Below are 25,368 nucleotides of genomic sequence, written 5' to 3'. Positions count from 1 at the left end.
AATACATCCTTTACATCTAGCAAGACATTCTCACTAGAATTTAACATAGTGATTTGAAGATGGAGTTGGGGAAAGGTACCAGTGGTGCTGCGTTTGAAATGCTTCTTTGATGTCTCTTTTTTGACTGTTTAAAGGTAGTTTAGAATGGTGAACAACACCTTCTTATAAAACCAGTTAGTTGATCTTAGGTAAGAAGTACCTCACTTCAGCAATTTTTTAGCAATATTCAGTGTATACCCCCAGCTGACTAGTTAGAAACAAGCATCTGCATAGTGGAGGGCCTTGTGCATAGACAGCCTCTATGTCAGAAGCACCTGTCATGATATGGAAAGATTTCTTCTCTGATCAACCTACTTTGACTTGAGAGGAAGGCCAGGTGACTAAAATACATGTCTGAACCCTAAGTGAGTAATACTGGATAAGGTAATTCCCACTCACAGTGTTAAGCTTCTATTTTCAGCAGTGATTTGCTGAAAGAGCTTTGAAAGTATGTGGTGGACTTTTTGAGATCAAGCCTTTACACTTTCCCCTGAAAGCCTTCCAAAATGACTGCTTAATTTGGAAAGTGTAGATCTCTATTTTCCAATCCTAGAGCTGCTGTTGAGTAGTGATTATGCTTGTGTGCAGTCTCTGGAGCCAGTCTTTACTGTGCCTGCTCACAAAAGGGAGTTTTGTAAAATGTAGTTACCTTTGCTGAAGTCCCTCAGTAATTTCCATGTAAGGCTAGATAGAAGTACAACTGACTGCACCGATGTTATTTAGTATGGCTGTACTAACTGGTGTGTGTGGGTTTGTTTCTCTTTTTTTTTTTATTTTATATTTCTGTACAGATAGTTGTGTCACCATGGAAGAGATGAAGAGAATTTTGCTGTAGGAGATCACAAGTATCTCTGGATCATTCTGCATCTCAGTATTTAATAACAATGGAACACATCCAAATGCTATAACAAGTCTTTGCAAATGTATAATAAACTGTTTAGGAAAGTTCATGCCATGAACAGAACTGTGTAATACTCTCATTAGTGTACAGACACAAATCTAATGCCTATAGACTACTGCGTGGAAAGTTCCAAAGAGAAAGAAAAGTCTGTGAACTTGCAACAGCCCTGGAAAAATGGGAGCAACAAGACTTTGAAAAGCACAGCTTTGGGCACACTCCATGTGTCTGCACAGCTTTCAAGTGAACTAGCACTTAAGACCTTGTGTAACAAAATGGACTCTGGGGACACAGTTATAGGGCAAAAAGCTACCTCAAGGTCTGGAGAAACTGCTAAAGTACCAAGTAGATGGAGGCAAGAACATCCAGCTGTTATTAAGATGAGCACTTTCGGCAGTCAAGAAGTACAGCGGCAACCACAAATAGATCACGAGCAACTAGGAAACACGGCATCAGCACAACTTTTTAGTTCTGGGAAACTGGTATCATCAAATGAAGCTGCACAGCAAGTCACAGAGAAGCAATATCCACAGCATCGTCCAAGCCCTTATTCACATTCACTTTCCTTTCCACAGCATTCGTTGCCACAAGGCTTCTTGCACAACATAAAGCCACATCAGAGCTTGGAAGGCCCTCCATGGCAGTTTCCTAGCCACTTGCAATCAGTTGCCTCAGAGGACTTGTTTCCTTTTCATATGCATAGCCATAGTGGAGGTTTCTCCAGGAAGAAGATTTCAAGTTTGAACCCTGCATACAGCCAATATTCACAGAAATCTTTAGAACAATCAGAAGATGCTCACAAAAAAGAGCACAAACCCAAAAAGCCTGGCAAGTACATTTGTCCTTACTGTAATCGGGCCTGTGCCAAACCTAGTGTACTTAAAAAGCATATTAGGTCTCATACTGGTGAGCGACCATACCCTTGTGTCCCTTGTGGTTTCTCCTTCAAGACAAAAAGCAACCTTTACAAACACAGGAAGTCACATGCCCATGCGATTAAGGCAGGCTTGGTACCTTTCACAGAGTCAGCAGTCTCTAAATTGGACCTCGATGCCAGTTACATCGATGTGGAAGCTGAAATACATTCAGATGGAGAGCAGAGCACAGACACGGATGAGGAGACCTCACTCCTAGTGGAAGGGTCTGACAAACTGAGCCCCATCTCGCAGCTCCCACTGGACATTGCTAGCAGGAGTGGTTTTCACTCCTCCATGGAGGAGTCCTTGGTGGGGCCGATGAAAGTCCCCATTTTGATTATCCCTAAAAGTGGGATTCAGTTACCCAGTGAGAGTTCACCATATATTAGCTCTGATATGTTGCAAACCCCATCCTTAAGTACCAAGTCTGATGACTCTCATACAGTTAAACAGCGACTTGCACTAAGACTGTCAGAGAAAAAAGGACAAGATTCTGAGCAGTCATTAAACCTCTTGAGCCCACACAGTAAGGGAAGCACTGACTCTGGCTATTTTTCCCGCTCAGAAAGTGCTGAGCAGCAAATTAGTCCACCAAATACTAATGCAAAGTCTTACGAAGAAATAATTTTTGGGAAGTTCTATAGGATTAATCAAAGAACAGCACTAACTGTAGCCACAACAAATCAGGAACACAATTTAATGGGTAGAAAGGGCAAAACAGACCCATCACCTCTTTTAAATAACAGATTAGATATCAAGATGCTTGAGGAACATATTTCTCACCTGACTCCAAATAAAGAGGAACTCATTGACTCCAGTAATTTGAGCACTATTAAATCTACACAAGTTTATCCAGGTAGCAATACAGAATGTAGACAATCCCAGACCACATCATCCATCAAAAGTGAATCCAACTTGTACCAAGTCAGTCAGCAGGCTGATGTGCCTGTCCTTCTAGAGCCCCCAGCAGATTCTTCTCCTCTTATTAGAAGTAACTCCATGCCAACCTCTTCTGCAAACAGCCTAAGTATTCCCCCATCTCTGAGAGGAAGCCATTCATTTGATGAGAAGATGACTGGCTCTGATGATGTATTTTATCCCGGGACAGTGGGAATATCCCACCAAAGAATGTTGAGAAGGCAGGCTGCCTTTGAACTGCCGTCTGTACAGGAGGGACACTCGGATTCAGACTATCATGGAAGACAAGGGAAAAATATCATTATTGCTTTGAGCAGACAGATAGCAGGTGACAAAGGAGCATCCTTAAAAGAGAAGAAAGGAGACAAGACCTTTTATGACTATGATGCCAGTGGAAAGCACTACAGAAAGTGGGAAGAATTTGAAGCTCAGAAGCAGAACTACAGGGACTCACCATCCTTAAGTGGGATGAACAAAGCGGGAGAGTTTTTTATTGATGCACTTGGACAATCTCAGTCAGTGCCATCCATGCTTGGAACAACTTTTGAAAACAGAAAGCGTAGGAAAGAGGAGAGTGTTGGAGATGAGGAAGACAGTCCTATGATTTGCAGCAGTTCAACTGGCACCCCTGGGGGAATTCAACCTTTAGACTTTGATCCCAAATCCCAAATTCAGGAAGTGCCAAGAAGTGGATTTGCCCTTCAAGGCCTGGAAAATGCTCCCCATTGCCATGCAGAACGTTTTGAAATGTGCAGGCCTTACTTGCAGTCTGGAAGTCCAGCAGCTTCTTTGGAAGACTCATCCCTTACTGCAGAGCAAGAAAAGACTGCAGAATCATTGGTTAGAAAGCCCCCAGGAAATGTCATCTCTGTCATTCAGCACACAAATTCATTGAGTAGGCCAAACTCATTTGAAAGGTCTGAATCTACAGAACATATTGCATGCCAGCAGGAAAAGATGTATTCACCATCTGAAACATGTGAGAGTGAGATTTGTGAGTCCCCGATGAGCCCAGACCGAGCTCCACAAATGGAAAATGTTGACACCAGTAAGCCATCCCCATCCCAGCAGCCTCAGCCTTGTCATATCCCGCCCAGGTTGGTTCGCCAACACAACATTCAGGTACCTGAAATTCGTGTCACAGAGGAGCCAGATAAGCCTGAAAAAGATAAAGAAGTGCAGAGTAAAGAGCAGGAGAGACCCACTGAAGAATTCCAGTGGCCCCAGAGAAGTGAAACTCTTTCTCAACTTCCAGCTGAAAAGCTACCACCCAAAAAGAAGCGTTTAAGACTGGCTGACATGGAGCACTCCTCTGGGGAATCCAGCTTTGAGTCTACAGGTACAAGTCTCTCTCGCAGCCCTAGCCAAGAAAGTAATTTGTCCCACAGTTCAAGTTTTTCAATGTCCTTTGAAAGAGAAGAGAATATGAAGTTCATCACACCTCCCAAACAAGATGAATTTGGAAAACAGTCTGAGTTTTTAACAGTTCCAGCAGGTGCTTACTCACTTTCCGTCCCTGGACATCACCATCAGAGGGAAATGAGACGCTGCTCATCTGAACAGATGCCCTGTCCTCATGCTGCTGAAATCCCAGAGATCCGAAGTAAATCCTTTGATTATGGGAACCTGTCTCATGCCTCTTCAGCTGGAACACCTACTGTGGCATTGTCTCCATCCCGAGAAAGGAAGAAATGCTTCTTGGTTCGCCAAGCTTCCTTCAGTGGTTTTCCAGAGATTTCTCAGACTGATCAGAGCACAGAACAAGGTATAAAGCAGGAGCAGATGGAACATTCACAGGTTGGTCTTCGCTCTTCCCAGCTTGTCTGGCATCACTCCCCTTCCTCTGTACTCCAGCCCATTCAGGTAGATGATTCTGGAAAACAGGCTATTGGCTCTTGTGCTCAGCTTAGTAATAGCTCATCCCACCTTGCCCAGCAACAGGCTCTTGTTGCAGACAGCCCGGAAATGTTAAGGACCCCCTTAATCCAACAAGCACCTTATATTCCTAACAAACATCCATCAGAGCAGCAGCAGCTATTTGCACATCAGGAAAAAGTCCCATTTCCCCCTATTCATAGCACATTGTTTCAGTTCCCCTATCCAGCTGTCTGCATGGTTCACTTACCACCATCTCAGCAGCCTATCTTGTGGCAGTCCTGCACAGAACCGCTGCACTTCCAGCATCAATTTGTACAACAGCTGCAGAAATCTTATGTCAAACAGGCTTTCCAAATAGACGTGCCTCCAAGTTATCACCTGGAACACGCACCTGAGCTTATTGGAAAGAAAGCAGCTGATTATGTGCACGCTAAAGAGCAAGCATACCAGCATTACTCCGGAACATCTGGGTCGTATTCAAAAAATACTCTTGCTAAGTACCAGTCAGACCATGGCATTAAACCAACAGACACCTCCTCTGAGCGGCATCTTCAGACAGATTTTGACTCCCCAAGTGATGGATCTGTACAGTCTTTGCCAGGAACAGTTGTTCCTGTCAGGATACAAACCCACGTGCCATCTTATGGTAGTGTCATGTACACAAGCATTTCCCAGATCCTTGGACAGAGCAACAGTCCTGCAATTGTAATATGTAAAGTTGATGAGACAGTTTCTCAAAGAACATTGGCAACTAATGCAACCATGCAAGGAATTGGATTTAACATAGCTCAGATGTTGGGTCATCATGGAGGACTAGAAAAATATCCCTTGTGGAAAGTGCCACAGACACTTCCGCTTGGACTGGAGCCGCCAATTCCCTTGTGTTTGCCTTCCACTTCTGACATGGCTTCTACCTTGGGAGGAAGCAAACGAATGCTTTCCCCTGCCAGCAGCTTGGACCTCTTCATGGAGACAAAGCAGCAGAAACGAGTCAAAGAAGAAAAAATGTATGGGCAGATAGTTGAGGAACTAAGTGCAGTTGAGTTGACTAACTCAGATATAAAGAAAGATTTTCCAAGAATGCAGAAGCCTCAACTAGTAAGGCAGAGCTGTGCTACTGAGCCAAAAGAAAGTCTGCCATCCATGTCATCCTCTTCATCACTATCATCCTCAACATCTCAAGATTTCCCACCTGTCAGCATGGCGGGAGCTGATGCATTCCCACTGAGCAGAGAGAAACTTTCCAGTTTTGATTCTGCATCACCGGGACAGAAGTCCAGTGGCCCATCTGAAGGAAGAGACTCACCAGAAGAGTTGGATGTGGATGAAACAGCCTCAGATATGAGCATGAGTCCACAGAGGTCTTCATTGCCACCAGGAGAGATTCAGGCAGAAGACCAACTGAAACATCAAAAATTACCTCTTGGGATGTTAGTCCAGATGTCATCTAATACTGTTGGGAAAGTCACAGCCTCAACCATTCTCCTGACAGACGTAGCAGATTTTCAACAGATCCTTCAGTTCCCAAGTCTGCGTACTACGACTACTGTGAGCTGGTGTTTCTTAAACTATACAAAACCCAATTACACTCAGCAACCAACCCTCAAAGCTTCTGTTTATGCTTCATGGTGTATAAGTTCATGTAACCCAAACCCATCTGGGCTAAGTACAAAGACCACTTTGGCACTTTTAAGGTCCAAGCAAAAAAACACCACGGAAATCTACACCCTGGCTGCTATGCACAGACCTGGAGCTGGTAAACTGACATCATCAAGTGCATGGAAGCAATTTGCTCAGGTAAGTAAGAAATTTTAATAAAATTAAATTCATGTAGGTTTATGGGAGAAATTTCTAGTAAACTATAAAACATGAGTTAAGTTTTTTTTTTAGAAAAGTTTCCCCATTGGGAAATCAGCCAGTGACATCTTCCCAAGACAACTTTGGAGACTCAGTTTATCTTTCTGCAAGCTCTGCTACTGCTGCTGTCTCTGTCTCTCCATTTTCAAAATTAGATATAAAACATGAGGCTTTTAAAGTCCTCCATTCATGTGTGCCAGAGCCTGATACATTATCTCCTTTTATTTTGCCCTTTGCTTTTCCCGATAAACAGTGTCAGACACAAACATCCACATGGGTTTGTAAGAAAAGATTAAGATAAAATTGAGTAAGGATCTTCAGATCTATTTATGTCTTTTACATATTGACTCTTCCTCACGGATTAAGCATTTGCTAATGGTGCCAGGGAAAATTCTGTAATGGCAATAAATTACCTTCTGAGGCTTTTCCATATCTATTTTCCATGATTTTTTTTTTTTTTTCCTGAGGAAAGACACAGTATTGCTTTTTCTGTCAAGATTCTTGTAAAAATTTGTCCATGTTGCCTTCTCTTTTATTCTCTGTCAAATTAAATGGGACAGATTAATTCATCATATAGAGTTGGACCAAAATGAGAGTTTAGCTTTGACTTGGTATGTTAAAAGTATTTGAAATGAAGTGTGCGTTTATTGTATGCTCCAGAAGTAACACCCTTCCTTGACTTTGTTCTACAGATGAAACACGAGCCATTCTTCTTGTTTGGCAGCAAGCTTGAAAAGAAAGTAGTGGGGAATATTATAAAAGAAAGAGTAAAAGGAGACATTCATGGAGATAAAGACATTACATCCAAACAAACTGAGCCGATACGAATTAAAATCTTTGAAGGAGGGTAAGAAAATATAACTGGAAATTTCAAGCTCAGCCTGTCATTTTAAAGACATTTGAAAATGAATATGAACGAATTAGAATGTGAACAGTCTCCTATATTCTTGCCATGTCCTGTAGCTTCCAAGTCTCTTCTTTTTTGTCTATTTGTCAGTCTTAAAACACACCACAGGGTACCTGTATACTCACTTTAGCCTCTACTTCACTATTAAGACAATTGTTTTCCATCTGTGTGAGAGCACTCACTCAAAATTGTTACTTTAATTCCTTAAGTCATATGGAAGTGGGTGAACTGTTAACATTTTGATATTTTCTGTGCCATTTCTTTGTATTTAATTACTTCCATGAGGATGTGTTTCTATTTTTAGGCACTGTGTACTTCCACTCATTTGAATGAGTTGACAACATGTGCTTAGTCTTATTCTTGTAATATTGTATTATTTACTGAGGTTAGATTTTGGAGATAAAATGTAAGATACCAATGAAATATATGGCATCTACAGCTAATCCGTAGATCTGTCATGTATGGTTGATAAAATAATGTTTAATTTTACTATGGCAATCTATCACTCAATTGATAACAGAAACAAATAAGAAAGAGGGGAAAGCCAATTAACATTGTTTTGAGGCTTAAGAAACTTGTTAAGAAAAGAAAATGAAATTAAATGGAAAATATTAATGAGTTTCTTTTACAGAATTCTTACACAATGCAATTAGTTTGCCAGTTTTTAGTCATGCATAGTCAGGTGGCTAAACAAGATATGGTTTTCAGTCTTACCAATCTTAGATGGTCCCACAGCACTATTTTATTGGGGTAACTAAATAGGTCAGGAGTGAGATGTGAGAAATTCATACATCCCTTTTCTTCTCCTGTCAGTTTCTACCCTTTAAAATCTCAATTGTCCTTCATTGATGTTGTGTTTTTGTCTATGATTGAATAATCTCTATGAAATTACTGTTGCCATTTCTCTGTAGTCTGCAACACTGAAGGAGTATAGCCTACATCTTGCTTGAAAGACTGAAAAAGTTATTTTGGAGGTTTTTATAGTGTGCTGGCCCAGACACCCTTATCCTGACTGTTCTCTGTAGTTGTAAATTGTCCTAGTACCTAAGCCAGTAGACTGGCTTTACAAGAGTGACCCAAATTCAGTGGTAAGCCTAAGTTTACAAGAAATTTAAAGAACTGTTACTTCAACTCACACCCACTTTGAAGTATAAAAGGTCAGATGAGAGGTCAGAAGAGTAAAAGTGTGTTAAGAAAAGCAACTTAAAGGAGGATTCAGATGAGTGTGAGCTGCAGCAGATCACTCTATAATAAACTTCTACTATCTAATACTTATGTCAAGAAATTTTGTGTGTTACTTGCACTACCTTAAGTTTTCCTGTACACCAATAAGGTTTATGACACTATTTGAGTAAAATCATATAATTCACACTTCACTTAGAAATGTCTCCTAGTAATACTTGGCTATGTTTAGATACCCTTTGAGTAAAACAAAACATAAGAAACCTTGATGTGCACATTAATTTCTGGAGTGGGGAGAACAAATAGTCTGTGCAATAGACTGGGACTTCCTCAATAGAAACATATAAACTACAAAACTGCAGCAAATGAGGTGATGCAGTGTCAGTAGGTCCACTCTGTACTCATGCATCACAGCTTTATGGTACATTTTACAAGAATTATTTGTGGAAGAATACATTTGTTCTTTCCATTCTAGAAATTCATTTGGCTATTTTTAAAATTGGTGCACTGCTTTCTGTCCTGGTTAGTGAATTTTTCCTTCTCTTCAAGTTATTGTCTATCACTTCTTAAAGCTGTTTTCTGACATAGGTGGGTTTCTATGCTTGCTTCTTCTTGGCTGTTTGTTGAGCTATTTTGTTCTTCTCTCTTCAAGCACATCTTCATCTCCTCTCAGTACGTAGTGCAATGAACTATATAGCAAATGTCTGTTACCTTCATGTCACATTTTCACCTCTGGACCAGACAAGCATGGATGGTCATATCTTGTTTCAGCAGGATATTTTCATTTTGGTTTTTGGTTTTCATGGGGAATGGGTTTCCTTAGGCTTTGTGATTGGTTTTGTTTCATAGGTGTGAAGAAGGTAATTAGCTGAGAAAGATCTGTGGTTGTCCGCTTTTTGTTTGTGTGAAAGCCTGTCCACCTAGCAGGCAAGTGGAGTTCTGCAGCTGCCTTGTGCCAGTGGGGTGGAGCATTCATATGGCAGCTGGGCAAAAAGCAGATAGCTGGGGCTGAGTAAGAAGATGAAGGAGCAGAATCAGAATTGAGGCAAAAAGGAGATAATAGAATCATAGAGATGTTATGGTTGGAAAAGACCTCTAAGATCGAGTCCAATGGTCAACCAGTAGCACCAGATGTCACAGCACATCACCACCTCACCGCAGAAAGTCCATCAAGAGCATTTTGTAAGCATTGTAGCAGAGGGAGTTTGGAAGAAAGAAACTAAGCACTGCATTATTACCACTGGCAGGTGGCTTGATTCAAGTGAAATTATCTGAATCACAAAGTCTGCTTTCCATCATCTGACTTGCAGATGTGACTGATGGGATATGAAGCAGTATTTCTCAAAGAAAAGCATTAATTTCAAGTTCAGTCCTTGCTGCAGTACAGTTAGTTACTAATGGTGTGCAAAGAAAGAAGGGACAGGACAAGTATGCCTGCTCATCTGACACTTAGTTTAATGACATTATCAGCTGACAGCAAGAAATCACAGTTTGCTTATATCTGTATTTTCATATCTATCAGTAATAGACTCTAATTGAAGAACTCAAATAAAATAACATTTTGGATAGAATTTGCAGGACTTGGAAACTTGTTAATGCTTTTTAACTCAAGAGTCCCATCCTAGTCAAACCCAGAACAGCAGTGGCCAAAGTCCTTACATGGATGTTACATAGTAGGAAGGGCAAAATTACTCAAATCTTTGAGAGAAGCACAAGTTAGCAGTTAGAATATTCCTGAGGTCTGAAAGGCAATCATCATGACTCTGACTTCTGGTCTTTTAGTTTTTGCGCTAGCCCTTCTTTAAATGTCAAGTTTGTGTGGTCATTTCTCTTAGAGTCATTGTTATGATGAAGCATACTTAAAGAGTCAAGGTCAGTTGTGGCCAAAAACCATCTATACGAACGATGAAGAGACACACGTTTTATCATTGTCTTTGTGTCCAATGGGATCTGACAGGTGACAGAAGCCAGTGGAATGAGGTCAAGCAGAAGAGCAGAGATGGAGCAACAGAAAAGCACATGTAATAGCACAGCATTTATCTTACCAGTATCTATCAGGGGTGGTACTGTAGACTCCATTGCAGCAAAATCAGACTGTAAGGAGAGATGAAGAGAAGATAAAATAGCAGTATTTCAAATAATAATGGATTTTGTTTTTGTTTTTGTTTTGTTTTTGGTTTTTTTGGTTTGTTTTTTTGTGGTTTTTTTTTGTTTTGTTTTGTTTTTTTGTTTTTTTTTGGTTTTTTTTTGTCTGTGGGAGAAAGCTTGGAGGAAGTTGATGAAGCAGTGGATAGAGAGCTGACTAGCAGTCATTGGCATGTGCATATGAAGGAGAACCTGGGAAATGGGGCAGCCAGACAGCCAAGATCCCAAAAATATTGTACAGAAAACCTGCTACAGAGATGACTAAATATTACATTACATTAGACTACTCCAGTTTTGTTCATGCTGTCAGGGACAATGAAGGATATGGGAGAGGTACAACTTTGTTAGAAATGAGATGAAAAAACCTGAATTTAGGCATCCGCATTTGAAAGAGGACCTGATGTGTTTAAAAGATAAGAAGATGGACTTGAGACCAGGACACTGTTTTATGTTTTTCTAAAATATTAATTTCAGAATTTATATTGCCCATGATATAGCTAAACATATGGGAAAATGTTCATCTAAGAACAACACACTTGAAAAATGTTCCAGCTCTGTAACCCAAAAATTGCCATCTTTTTCTTGTAGAGTTATCATCACATTAACAACCTTTCACACAGTCCCGTTTTTATTTAAAGTACTGAATATCAGTACCAACAATATTTTGTGAGTTGTGCCTCCATAGAATGACTAAAAGTACTTTGTGCTGCTTAGGAAGATGGCAATGGAGGACAGAGGGCAGAAGAAATATTATTTCTCAGTTCTTGCATTTCCTGAATTTTACTTTGAATGAATGAGGATGGAATTCTTCCCCAAACCAGTCTTCAAACCTCAGAACAGCCTGAGAAGATTCCCTAGATGCCTTTAGATTTCAGTATTAACAATTTAGCATGATAATAAAGGCAATGTATAGCTTTACATAGATTTTAATATCTTATTTATTTTCTAACTACACACTATGTCATCAGCAAAAAAAGCTTATATGTCTGTGATAAGAAAAAATTCATTTATTTCATTGATTTCACTTCTTCAAAGTATCTGTGTTTGACATATACCATTTTATTTCTAAAGCATCACATACCTGAGTGAAATCAACTCAGTGTCTCTTTAGGGAGCAGTTTATCTTTGGGAATGTCAGGCATGTGTAATGTGAATGAATACATCCTTGCTCATCATCTTTGTTCCTTTTTTGCTTAATGGGAAGAAACGGGCATTTCCAGGATGTGATTTATCTGATCCCAAGGGATAAATACACTAAAATAGTTAAATGAACCGTGCTGCAAAACAACACTGTTTTCAGTTATTGTAAATGTCTGTGCTGTACAAGACTACAGTGAGCTGAAATACAACCTGCAGGCTTATATTTGTAGTTGTGACTATAGAAATGGTTGTTCACTGGTTTCCTGACAAGCTGTTTATACTGTTCTCATACTGCAACCTGTTGGTCTCATATTGTTTAAATACATTGGGACCAGTACATTCTCTGAAAGCCAAATACTTTATGAGTTCCAGACTGAAAATTCAGTAGTTCCTTTGGACTTCTCTGAATTTGCTTTAATGATGAGGATCAGATGCATAGAAGTGATGTTTGTACATGTATCAGACCTAAAGTCTGTATGACTTAAATACTTGCTCTCTTCCAACAGGTATAAATCAAATGAGGATTATGTCTATGTCAGAGGTCGTGGCCGAGGAAAGTACATTTGTGAAGAATGTGGCATTCGCTGTAAAAAGCCAAGCATGCTCAAAAAACATATCCGCACTCACACTGATGTCCGGCCTTATGTATGCAAGCTGTGCAATTTTGCCTTCAAAACTAAAGGTACTTGACCTTTTTTGCTGAACTCTTGCCACTTCCAGAGCTATTTTGCCTTCTGGCATCCACCCATTGCGATCAAGGAGAGTATTTTCTTCAGAATAAAATTGTTGTGTTTATATATACAGGACTGTATAAGAGAGTTAGTTCTCTTCTGTTTAATTGTTCCAGGGATTTTGTAAGACTCTGAGACTCCTTGGATAGCTTCATTAAGACCTAGAGGCTCTTGGCTGGTCCTTCTGTCTGCAGGGAAAATGTAATACCATAAGAACCACCCTGAAAAATAATACTCTGCCAACATTGTTACATGGTGCAAATTTTAATTGCAGCTTAAATACTTAAATACTACCAGGAGACCATACTTCTTATGACATAATGTAGAAGCAGAGCATCAGCTGCTGAGGAATACATGCCTTCACAGGCTTTACAGTGGGTCAGTTTCAAGTTTATAAATAATATATGTCTCCTAGATGGGCCAGTCCATCCACTGAGGCATTAATTATGAATAGAGATCTGATAGCTTCTGTTCACATGTATTTATCGGCACAGAAAAAAGCTTCCATTTGTCACCCTGTGGCCACAGATAATGATATTCTTTGGAATTCAGATTCGTGATGCAACCATCTCCTTGCAAAAAAAAAAAAAAATCCTTTCCTTGGTATCATTTCTTCGTAGCACAGCCTAAATGAGCCTTAGATTCTCAGTTCCTTAGCTTCCCTTTGGCAGACAAAAGAATGGATTCTGGTCCCAGTGTAGTGAAACTTAACTCAAAGTGGGAGAAAGGAAGCTGAAGGAAATTTCTCCCAAGATCACCATGCAGCTTCATGGCTGTTTAGAGGACTGAGAATTGTAATAGTTTCCATCACTCCAGCAGTTCTCCTGTGCCAAAGATGGGAACAGCTGATGGATGGTAGTAGACGCATCAGCCTAATTTAAGATGAGAACTTTCATGGGCATGTAGAGACAAAGACAAGGAGCTGCTTATTTGTAGTCCCAGTAGATCATTTGGTGAGCTGTTCTCATATCATTGCTTACATTTGACATTGCTGGAGGAATGGGTCTTGGGTAGGGATTTGAAGCACATGACAGTATTGTGGTTTTATAGCTGTGTTCAGAGAAGACATTCCAGGAAGAAGAGATGACATGGGAAAAAAAAAAAAAAAAAACCAGAGAGAAATTGCTTGTTGTGGCTGGCATTTCTGACAAAGAAGAAGAAATATGGAGGAGGTGGTTTGCAATTGCACAGAAAGGGAATGAGTAGTAAGAGACTAGGTTAGCCTTCGAAGTACAAAGAAGTGTTTAACTGGTGCATTACTGATTATAAGCAGCTGTCAGCCTCATAACTGCTGTTGCTACTTCGCTGAGAGCAGTAGGGGACAAACTTTCAGAGGTACTTAGGTTTTCAGTTTTTCTGAGCATTTAGCCATCCAGAAGTATCAATGTCCAAGTTAGATTTTTCATGCAGTGCACAGGCTCAAGAAACTCCTAATGTGAAGGGAATTATTTAAACTAGCTGGAACTGAAAGTCAAAGAAGAGCCTGGCTTGTGAGTTTCTAAGCCCACCTGTGCTATCCAGCAGAGGAGTGCAGTGTTCCTGACCCAAGATGGCACGTGCCACAACACCATCTGGAGATGCTGGTTGGGGTCCTAGAAGCAGCATAAATGCATTTCCAGAGGGCTTTCCTTGAGCTAAGAAGCACCATGTCTTTGTAGTGGGTTGGGTTTGCTTGTGCCATGCTTTCCCTTTTGTGTGTTGCAAATGAGGCTGAAGTAGCAAATGGATTAGAGTGATATTCTTCAGCTTGTGCTTTGTGCTCAAGATTCTTTGTCATGAAATGTCTCTTGGGGCCAATCTCAACCCAGTTTTTTAATCTATGAAAAAATAGACCAAGACAGGCACTCCAGAAAGTCAATAGTCTAGTGTTGGATTGCTCCCTCAGGGGAACAGGAGATTTGCTTTCAAATCTCTGCTGTGTCTGGTTTAGATCCCTGTTCTAAATCTGGAGGCTGAACCTGAATTTCCCACATCCCAGATGGGCGCTGTAAGCACAGCTCCTCTCAGTTCAGAGACTGCAGCTAGATGGTAAACTTGCATAGAGAAGTCTCCTATAACTGTCTTTTTCTTTTTGTGGGGTACTTTTGCTTCTAAATGCTTCAAATACATGGAGCATTGGGAAACCATGAACCAAGTATATGAGAGAGCCCTTACCTTGAAAGTACCACTGTGTAAATGGGAGCATGAGCCCTGAATGGCTGCTGTGCTGTAGACTTACTTTGATGTCTAGGCAGTCTGTACATATCATGAACAGTGAGTCCAGGAACAGATAACATCCCAAAGTGAGTTTTGTAGGGGTGCCTAAATATCATGTGGAAAATTGGAGAGATGCCTATGTACCTCCCAGGCCCTGAATTTATTTGAATTTTTTATTTTCTAAAGATATAAGAACCCACTCTCATTAAAACAGGCTCTGAGGCCAGTGATCTTGATGAGTCAGCCCTATCTGTTGTGTTTTCTAAAGCTAAAACCCATTATCTGTGGCATAATGGAGTTAAGATACACCAAAACCTTACTTGAAGAGTGATTGTTGTTGTATGTTAATTACATTAATCTCTGATCCATAGGAAATCTGACAAAACATATGAAGTCTAAAGCACACATGAAAAAATGCTTGGAGCTTGGAGTATCAATGACATCTGTAGATGATGCTGAAACTGAAGAAGCAGGTATGTCAAAATGATTTAATTTATCTGGAATGGCCTCATTCCCACAAAAGTATGGAAAGTATGGAGTCTGCAAATGACTCACTGCACTTTAGCACAGTGATGGGTATGGGAAAATATATTACAAGTATTTGGGGCATTTTTAATTGAGAGTTAACATTTTAATAAACAGGAAGCAAAAAAAAAAAAAATCCTATCTAGTTGTCTGGGTTATACTTTTTTACATGAAGAGGCACTAGAAATAAAAGTATGGCCTGTTGTCAAGGCTCCCAGTAGTGAAGTTGCAAGGTAGTATAGGATGAATTTGCTTTCATACTTCAAGTATAGGATTGTAGATACTATTTTGAAAAAATAGGGTTTTAATCAATGAGGAATGGCTTTATGCAGCCATCTCAGATGAAGAGTATCCAGCGGTGGCAGTAAGAGTGCTGGGTGGGGAATGGTTGTGGTGTGAGAGGTGGGATATGTGCTAATCATTTGGACTTGCTGTGGTTGTTTCAGAAAATATGGAGGACATGCAGCAGGAGGCAGAGAAGAGCAGCAACCTGGCAGGGCTGTCAGCAGAGCACCAGTTTTCTGATGCGGAGGAATCAGATGGCGAGGACGGCGATGACAATGATGATGATGATGAAGATGAGGATGATTTTGATGATACTCAGGGAGACTCAACACCAAAAACCAGATCAAGAAGCACCAGCCCGCAGCCCCCTCGGTTCTCCTCCCTGTCAGTGAACTCGGCTGGGGCATCTCAGGGGGCTTCCCCAGAGGGCTCCCTTTCAGTGGGACACTCTTCCCTCATCAGTTACTTGGTTACCTTACCTAGCATTCAGGTTACTCAGCTTATAACACCAAGCAACTCCTGTGATGACACACAAATGACAGAATATCAGAGGTTTTTCCAGAGTAAGAGTACAGATTCAGAGCCCGATAAAGACAGATTGGACATACCCAGCAGCATGGATGAGGATTACACGCTTTCGCTAGATCCCAGTTCTTCTCCGAGGGACCTCTCACCTTCCAGTCAACAATCGTCACCTGGCTACGATTCTTCACCCTACAGAGATAACTCACCAAAGAGGTATTTAATGCCAAAAGGGGATTTGTCACCCAGAAGACATCTGTCACCCCGACGAGATATTTCACCCATGAGGCACCTTTCCCCACGGAAGGAGGCTGTGCTGAGGAGAGAGTTATCACCAAGACGGGACGTGTCACCAAGACGTCACCTATCGCCAAGGAGACCAATGTCACCAGGGAAAGATGTGTCTGTTCGAAGAGATTTGTCTCCCAGGCGAGAGAGGAGATATATGGCCTCTGTTAGAGCAGCATCTCCCCGGAGGGGCTTGTACCATAATCCAGCATTGTCCATGGGTCAATATTTACAGTCTGAATCTATTCCAGTGGGGCATTCAGTAAGTATGGAAGAATATTTTCATTCCCCTTGTCAAAAACTGTGCTCTCTCTTACTGAACTTGAGCATTTCAAAAATCTTTGCAGCTTTGTAGAAGAAGGCATAAACTTTGAGCCTTGGTGGGAAGTCCTGGAACAAATGCAAGAAATTTGGAATAGACAGAGACTAAGTCAGGATGCTGATTCATTTAGATGCACTAGAGTCAGCCTAAGGGGCACGTGTTCACTTGGTAGAACCCTGAGTAGCTCCATGAACTTCAATGAAATTAGGCTGGTTTGCATTTTCTGCCTCCATATTCATTATATATTATGTATATATATAATTTTTAAATGGTCCAGAAAGCTTACATGGTTTGTGAGGCTTGCTTCTGCACTGTAAAAAATCTTGTACTTCCTAGACTCTGAGTTGAGATTCGGCCAAAATCAAGGCTTAAAGCCCTGTAGTTGTGGTATGGTGCCCATCACTGAGTATTGTTTAATGGAATAAAAATGCAAAGATAATGGAACTTCTTAGAAAAGCAGAGTGCACACTGAAATCATGATCTTTGGCTTGAATTTAAAGGATATTATTGTGTGAGAGGAGCAGGCAGCTGTCTGCCCTGCAGAAAGTGCTGCAACCGTCTGGGTGTAGATAAGCAAAACTTGTGCAGCTGCTGTCTGCTCTTCCCTTTTGGTAAATCAGCTCTCAGAAACTGCCAGATTGGCACTTTTGACCAGTCCTAGCATTCACAAAGCACTTCCTCCACAAATAGATTACATCTTCAGGGTAAGGAATGGCCTTGCTAGGTGTGAATTTACATATTTATTTACTCTGCTTTCCTCGCCATATTGCTGTTGTGGCTGCCCTCTCACTGCCTGCCTGTGTGTGGGTTCAACCTGGGCAAGCTGTGACAGTCTCAGGTTACCCCAGAGCTCCTTGCTCCCTGCTCTTCTCCTGGCTGGCCTCTTCTACCTGCTTCCCCATTGCAAGTCTTCTTGGCTCTCCATATAGTCTTTGCAGTGTTCCTCAGTGGAAGAGAAGAACCCTGAACTCATACAGTCAGCATTTCTCAGCTCTGGTGTGATTTTCTCTGTAGAGTCAGGCTGATGTGTTATCTGCTCCCAGGAAGGGAGTGAGGGATGCCCCTGGGCAAAGATGGTTGGAGCAGGGGTGGACCAAAAAGAGCTGAGATGCTGCCAGCCTGGCAGATCCAAAGTGATTTTCCAGCATTTTAGGGGTATAAGGGAAAGCTGCAACTTGAGTGTCCATATTTATAGGAGAGAGCAACACAGGTGCTTCTCCCACATTTTAGACATTGTCCCATGACCTAGTCAGTTCTTCAAAAGAGCACTGGAGAGGGATGACTGATTAAATGGTCCTTGAGAAAGGGCATGCTGAAACCCTGCTGCACTCTCACAGGAGCGATCGCTGCACAGCTGAGAGAGGATACAAATCCCACCAGCAGTTCTACTGACTACATGAGGAAGCACAAGTGGGTGAAGAGTCACCAGTTTAACTAGTCAAGATGTCTTAATATCAAATGAATGGGATCATATGGGATTCTACAGCTGACATTGTGCAGGATGCCCCAGTCCCTCCTGTCCCACATGATACACACTGGCATCCTGTAGTAAGGATTTTAGAGGGATAATGATGCTAGCAAAAGTTTATGTTAACAGTCATCCTTAGCCATCTAACAGTTCTTGCTGTAATATTTTTCTTATGCATTATGCATACCTTCCAGCAAGGCATTTAGCACATTTTAAGGACTTTCTTAACACTTCTCACTCCTTCTTTTGAAAATTCCACCATGCCAGATGGACTTCTAGCGCTTACCTTGTTTTTGAGGTAGAGTCAGGCATGTGGTAGTGAAAAACACAATGTAAAAGATCAGTTGTCTTACAGAAAGCATCAGTAACTTGATGGCATGTTGAGTGTTTTGAGAGAGAAGGCCAGACCTCAGCAGAGTCACTACAACCTGAATACAGGAAGCATCACTGGAAGCGGAGCCTAGGCGAACTTAAATGAGAAAAATGACAAGTGAGGACGATTGCCCATTGCAACAAATGACTGGAAGGAAGGAAAGATGGATTCCTCATCTCTTGATGCCTTTCTGGAAAATGTACTTTAGCCAAACATTAGACAAGCTTAAGTGAAACACAAGTTATTATACTCAGCATGTGGGAAGACAAATAGCACCTGAGTTTGCTATAAATGAAAGCTGTCAGAGAAGAAAAAGGCATAAAGGTTGTTTTTCACTTTTTAGAGTAGTGAAATTCAGCAAACCAGAATATCATTAGCAGCTACATTGGTGATGCTCATGCTGGCTTACAATCCTTAAAATACTTTAAGAGCTGCATTGGGTTCCCAGTCCTTGCAGGAATAAGAGCAGTTTTGTGCTTCTAGTGCCTGCAGTTCCCAGAAGAAGCCAGTTTTCTTTCTTCTCAACTGAAACGGATGTATTTGCTCTAGTCTCTTTGGCCAGTGCTGGTCTAGTTACTCTTCATCTTGCTTCTTGTTGAATGTCTATGCACTTTGGTGGTCTCGTGCTCAGGCATTGAAAGCACCACATACAAAACAATTAAAATTATTTGTTTAGGAAGTGGAAAAGAGCATGGTGAAAGTAAATATTTTTTTAGATTGTATAAAAATACAGGAAAATACTTGTATTCTCCTTTGGCAATCAATAGCAGGATACACTCTTGCAACAGCATACTCTCTCTAAAGTAGCCTAAGTCTGTAGTGTGTGCTGGGTCACACTTGGCTTTGACTAGTTAAATTGGTGTCTTTAAAATTAATGCCAGATATCTTCCGCTCTCTAAATACATTTGGGATCTTATCTTCTGTCAATGCCAGAGGTTTCTTTCCTTACTGAAGAGGCTGATGCCATTATCAAAGGGCTCGTATTCTTCTTCCCAGTCATCTTCTGTCAGTCCTGAGAGAAAGAGTAGGAATAGGAAGGCTTCATTTGTTCGCCCTGAGTGAATCTCTTTTAGCATTTTAGTTTGGATCAGGCATGATCAAATGTGTCTCTATTGTCACATTTTTTGTGTTTTGACTCACGTTTTCAGCTCAGTCTTGGAGTAAGTGACCTGGATTGTTGTCAGATGGAATTAAACTGAAAATGTGCACCAGGAGAGCAGCAGGTGTACTTGAACTGTGAGTGGCCATTCCAGTGACGGCAAAGAGGCCACATAGGGCTAACCTGAAGTAACCTTCCCTTCCAAACCCACAACATTTGCATTGTGAATATGGGATCCAGCACAAACAGTTTTTACTCTGTTCCTGCTTGTCCCATCCCAACCCTTAGTACACCCTGCTACTTCCTAGTGCAGACCAGAACCTTTGCCTCTTCTTCTAGTCCCAGGATAGACACAACGAGATCAAGAAGGTGCCTTGCAGTGAGTGGTACAGACTGGTCTCTCACAATTATTTTAGCTTCTAGGCAATAGTGGATTTTGCTTCTGTTGCCATCTTGTTGCTCATCTCATTCATTTTGAAGTCTGAAGCCTGTCTTGATGTATTCAGAAGGGCTGAAGGGAATTAGGCACCTCTATGACCACTTGAAAGTTGATAGGACTTAAGGTCCTTTGATCATTCCAAACATGGATATTAAATCACTTCCCAAACACTCACTACTTTATCATCTTGAGTGAAATGCATTCTTGCACAGAGAGCCAGAAACTTCTGAATTCCAGGTAAACTGTAAATAGGTTCACTGGTGCATCTGGGCTACTGTGGTGCATTCTGTGCAGGGCTGCACAGATGATCCTGAAAGTGAGTGCCACACAGAGTTACAGTCACTTCATTGAGCATCATGTCTTTCAGGAGGCACATTGGTAATATGTTCTGTTACTGGTTTTCACTATAGAGTTCAGTGTTTTCTGGTTTTTAACTTTAAAAAACCTCAAGTACATTATGACATGCTAATCAAAGAGACTGTTTTCCACCCAACATTTTTTTGCAAGCTGTGGTCTGAGGCTGCCCAGAGGATGTCTGTGAAGGATGCTTGGCTTTGAAATGTGATCTTCCTCTTAATCTCACACAGCCTGATTTGGGTGATGTACCAGATACAGGGTAAACCCTATCTCATCCCTGAGGCATTCTGGGGGATTTGTGAAGCTGGGTGTGGCTTTGCTCAGGGGTGTGATGTGGCAGTCTAGCTTTGTGACCAGGTCAGAGCATTTAGTGAAGAGCTGCTACAGAATACTGTTGCTTGGGAAATTATATGTTACCTGGAGTAGAAGGGAAATATACTAAACTGTAACAAATGAGAATTAATAGGAAATTAACTGGATTCCCATAACCTGACAAAGTGAAGAGCTCAGCTCACAGGACTGGCAGCAACCCATTCTGACTGCACTGCAAAAAGATGCCGTGACTTCCTGCTCTGTGCTCTGTGATCTAATACCTGCCCTGTCAACTGCAGAAAGTCTTTAGATTTTCAGGATGCTTGTTGAAAAGAGACAGTCTCTCTCTGTGAATGTGTGTGTCTGCTTGTAGGAATGAAAATGCTAGATATTGGTAAAAGAAATAAAATCAGGGTAAGAGGTAGGAACACTTACTAGTGATTGTAATCATTTATGTTATCTGCTTCCAAATTTACCTGCCAGGGCTAGAGAAAAATTGTCCAGTATGTGCTTAGCCAGGCTTGGAAGGTATCCAGTGACATGCACACACTGTCACTGTCTGTGTTAAAATTGGGCATACGAGACATATATTGGATGATGCTGCAGATCTTGAAGCACACAGCAGTTTCTGTCATGTTAGCCACCTCTATCCAATAAAGAAAGACTCTTGCTGTATTTCCTTATGAAACTCTGGCAGGGTAAAACATGAAGCCAGTGTCTTTCTCAATTAGAGATTTGTGTGTGACTAGGTTTATTCTTTGACGAGTTTTACCCTTTTTTTTTTGCTCAGTTTCCCTTAGCCCAAGTTCACATCAGTAATAAATGTCATGGTGTAGGAAACGTCCAAAAGGACAATATGACTGAGAAACTGGTTGACAGACCAAAGATGGAAAAAAATAGGGGCAAGCAGCTGTACAGAGTTGAAGTTAGTGATAGGAAGGACTGACAGGGTAGGTGAACTGTCTTTTGGCTTGGCAGTTGCAGTTTATTTTGTACAGTTTTCCCCACTCAGCAATATAATGTGCTGTCACTGTGCTTTCTTATGACAGTTTCTCTTTTATGAGACTCAAGTGTCTCACTTTCTGAATAGGAAAATTACGAACATAGATTAGTCTCTGAATAATATCTCTGAAGTTTGATGATTATGGGTCACCCTTTCCTGTCTCGACATTGATTTATATTAAACAGGACAAAGCATCTGAGCACAGTGAGATTGAGCTCTTGGGTAGCACAGAAACTGAATCTTTAATTGCCCCCTAAACCAGCTCCCTAGGATGGGATCAAGAGGTTGCTTAATGCCTTGAGAGCTAGGATTTCCCAGCAGTGAAGTGCTGCCACTTCAATGCATTGGCATTTAGCAGCACGGTCCTCAGGCTGCCACACCAAGGCTGTAGTAGCAATACAGCTCTAGGGCAATTGATCCATGTTTGGTCAATTTACAGAGCAGAGATGAACGTTTTCATTCATTTAATTTCATATGAGAGTCCCTGAGAGATGTGTGGCCAAATCCCACATATAATTATGAAAATGTCATCCTGCACTTCTGTCATCATTACTCCTCTGGTCAGCAATAAATAATACTTAATCATCAGATAGCAAACAAATTTTAAAACTTAGGAATGAAAATAAAAAGGAACCCAAAAGCCCAGGGCATATTTAATACTGCGTGGAGATGGAGCTATTTATTCTTTCAAGGCAGAAACTAATGGGAAGGCAGTGAAAATGTCAATATTGCGAGACTGGCTTTTATTAGCTGTCGCAAAATCCCCCATTCTTCTCAATCCCATTATGAGTGGGTGAGTCTCCCTGGGACAGAATCATCACTTTTGCTCACAGCTGATGCCTGTGCTTTTGTTATTATTTATTGTTTACACTGCAGATAAGCCAGAGGGGTGCTCCATTGTCTCAATGACTAAAAAAATTTGTGTCTTCATCACACAGAGACACTTGAACTTACATGAAAATACCCATCTGCTTTCACCAAGGATTGGGTAAAGCTCCCAGGGAGCAAGTACCTTCTGTGGGGCTCAAGAGCAGATTTTTCAGAAGGCAGTAAATACATACATGCTGTCAGATATTCCCTGTTACGCCAAGCAGTGGTGCTGAGCAGGGGATGTTTAGATGTGTACTTACTTCCCTGCAATAAAGTTTAAATACCAGCATAATTTTCCAAAAGAGAGGGTAAGATGGATCTCCTGGCCAAATTTCTCCTGGGGAATGAAAATCTATCTATCTCTCCCAAATACTGTTCAAAGTTTCAGTTGAATATAATACCCTCCACTTCCTGACCTAAATTGCTGCATTGTGTTGTGAACTCTCTTAACTAGCCACTGCCTTTCACCTCAGAGGCATGAGCCCTGTAGGGCTGAGCTAAGCAAAACATCCTCTGTTGTTTGGATATGCAATCAGTGGAGTTTTCCAAATGCTTTGGGATCCATCTGAATGAAAGGTGCTTCTTGAATGGGAGGTTGTGTTAGACAGGAAAGCAGATAGGTGGTTTGGCAGCCAGACAAGAATTCTGATAGTAGCACTGCTGACATCTCTTTTTTTTTCTTCTGGTTACAGAGGAGGGGGTTGTCTCAAGCACCTTACTTCAACATATATGGAGAAAAAGGAGGCATGGAGCACCGCAGGTCTAGCCTGTTCCCCGAAGGTCCGAGTGACTACGTCTTCAGTCATCTTCCACTACACTCCCAGCAACAGATCCGAGCACCTATCCCCATGATGCCTATTGGGGGTATCCAGATGGTCCATTCAGTCCCCGTGGCCCTTTCAGGTTTACATTCTCCGTCCACTCTGGCCCTGCAGAGGGAGGTCTCTGAGGAGAACAAAAGAGGAACCGCGGAAGCCCTCACGAAAGAATCGTATAGTATTTCTAAGCACCACGAGAAACGTACCTCTCCGCACAGCTTGCACCCCGCTGCTCCCCCCAGCGCCCCCTCCTCGCCGCTGCTGTTGCTGGCTCAGAGCACATCCGAGGACAGTGTCGTGGCTACCGAGAGGGAGCAGGAGGAGAACATACAGACTTGTACAAAAGCCATAGCCTCTCTGCGAATCGCCACAGAAGAAGCCGTTCTGCACGGGGCGGAGCAGCTGCAGAGGCCTTCTGAGCCTCACCAGAAACCCTTAGAAAGTGCACATTTTAGCATTAAACACTTTAGTGGATCTGAGCCGGGCCAGCCCTGTGCCTCAGCCACCCATCCTGACTTGCACGGTGGTGAACAGGACAGTTTTGGTACATCACAGACTGCGCCAGCCCATCCCACCTTTTACAGAAAGAGCTTTGTGGATGTCCAGCAGCTGGGCTTTCACAGCAGGAGCGACCCCCCATCAAGCACACAGGAAAGGAAAGATCCGTCATCTGAGAAGAGCAAGCCGCATTGATCTGAGATGCATGGAGACTTTCATCCATACATTTACCCCACTTTTTTTTTTTTTTCTAGACATAGAAAAAGTATTCAAATTTACAGCATGCCTGTTCTAAGTTACAGTAGTTTGCTATTATATATACTTTTGTTATATCAAAAGAATTAGATAAAGTAACAAGACATCATGAGCCTGACCAAAACTAAATTTGAAATTCTTATTGGGTCTGGTACTTTTAAATTGTACAGATGTTTGTGCCTTTTCTTTACTTTGCTTATATTCTTATAAGCATTTTTTTAGCAGTAATTTGTACATATTTTAGAATTTGTGTATCTGCTTTGTAATAAATGTAATTTCTTTCCTTTTTTGGACACTTGGATCTAAATGATGTAAAACAGAACAGCATCAATATATGTGAGGTTGCACTAAAACATATTTTTATATGATTAAAACTGAACAGCTTTTATGTACAGCTCTGATTCTGTAATACTAATATTTATTTACTTTGTTTCATAAATTGTAAATTTTTTTCTTAATGTTGTGGATTGCTTTTCTATGTGAAGCATGGGATTTACTGTTGCGTAATTAGAACAAAATGTATATTGTAAAACAAGATATTTAAACTAGAGTATCTTATATTATTCTGCACTTATGCATTAGTTAAAAAAAAAAAAGATAAAAGATGTATCAGTCAGTTCTTAACTCTTGTAATTTTTTTTGTCTCTTGTTTGCCAGATTGACTATAACTTAAGTGCTGATTGTGATTTTAAACTGATAGTACCGTAAAGCATTAAAGTAAAACAATGTGCTATTGTGAGTTTTTTCAAAGCTTTATAAAACAGTTATAAATATATTAAAAGTATTTGGTCTTATGTGAACATGTTGATCTATATACTCCTTAAAAAGCTATGGGAAAACATTCCACCCCATGTAAATATGTGCATCACTGGTGCCATCTGTGTAGCTCACCGGGACCAGCAGGGTTTGCTATGCTGGTGCTTCCAGGAGCAGGGAGCGGGGCACTGCTGCCTGCCAGAGGGCAGAGTCCAGCAGCGTCCTGACCCACTCCCTGGCCTCTAGCAGCAGGGTGGCAAGGCCCCTACGGCCGCTTGGGGCTGGGCGAGGAGCTGGCCTGCTGGCTGGACACACGGCGCCCTGCCGAGCCTGGCAGTGCCCTGCTCCTGAGGACTGACCAAGGGGCGTA

General features: G+C 41.4%; 1 protein-coding gene across 11 annotated transcripts in view; it reads left to right on the top strand.

Moving 5' to 3' along the window:
- Positions 1–25,042, top strand: part of HIVEP2 (HIVEP zinc finger 2) — a 135,804-nt gene extending 110,762 nt beyond the window's left edge. For 8 of the 11 annotated variants that reach the window (XM_053974667.1, XM_053974659.1, XM_053974664.1 and 5 more), the window contains 6 exons: positions 831–6,447; positions 7,200–7,354; positions 12,388–12,563; positions 15,180–15,281; positions 15,780–16,690; positions 23,364–25,042. In XM_053974667.1, coding sequence (XP_053830642.1) covers positions 1,042–6,447; positions 7,200–7,354; positions 12,388–12,563; positions 15,180–15,281; positions 15,780–16,690; positions 23,364–24,182 — 7,569 coding nt within the window. In that variant the 5' untranslated portion in view covers positions 831–1,041 and the 3' untranslated portion in view covers positions 24,183–25,042. The remainder of the gene's footprint in view (positions 1–830; positions 6,448–7,199; positions 7,355–12,387; positions 12,564–15,179; positions 15,282–15,779; positions 16,691–23,363) is intronic. The other 3 variants (XM_053974666.1, XM_053974668.1, XM_053974669.1) reach the window with 2 other exon arrangements.
- The last annotated feature ends 326 nt before the right edge of the window (positions 25,043–25,368 follow it).

The sequence above is a fragment of the Vidua macroura genome, chromosome 3 (assembly GCF_024509145.1).
Source record: "Vidua macroura isolate BioBank_ID:100142 chromosome 3, ASM2450914v1, whole genome shotgun sequence".
NCBI lineage: Eukaryota > Metazoa > Chordata > Aves > Passeriformes > Viduidae > Vidua > Vidua macroura.
This window is presented reverse-complemented; position numbering and strand designations above follow the sequence as displayed.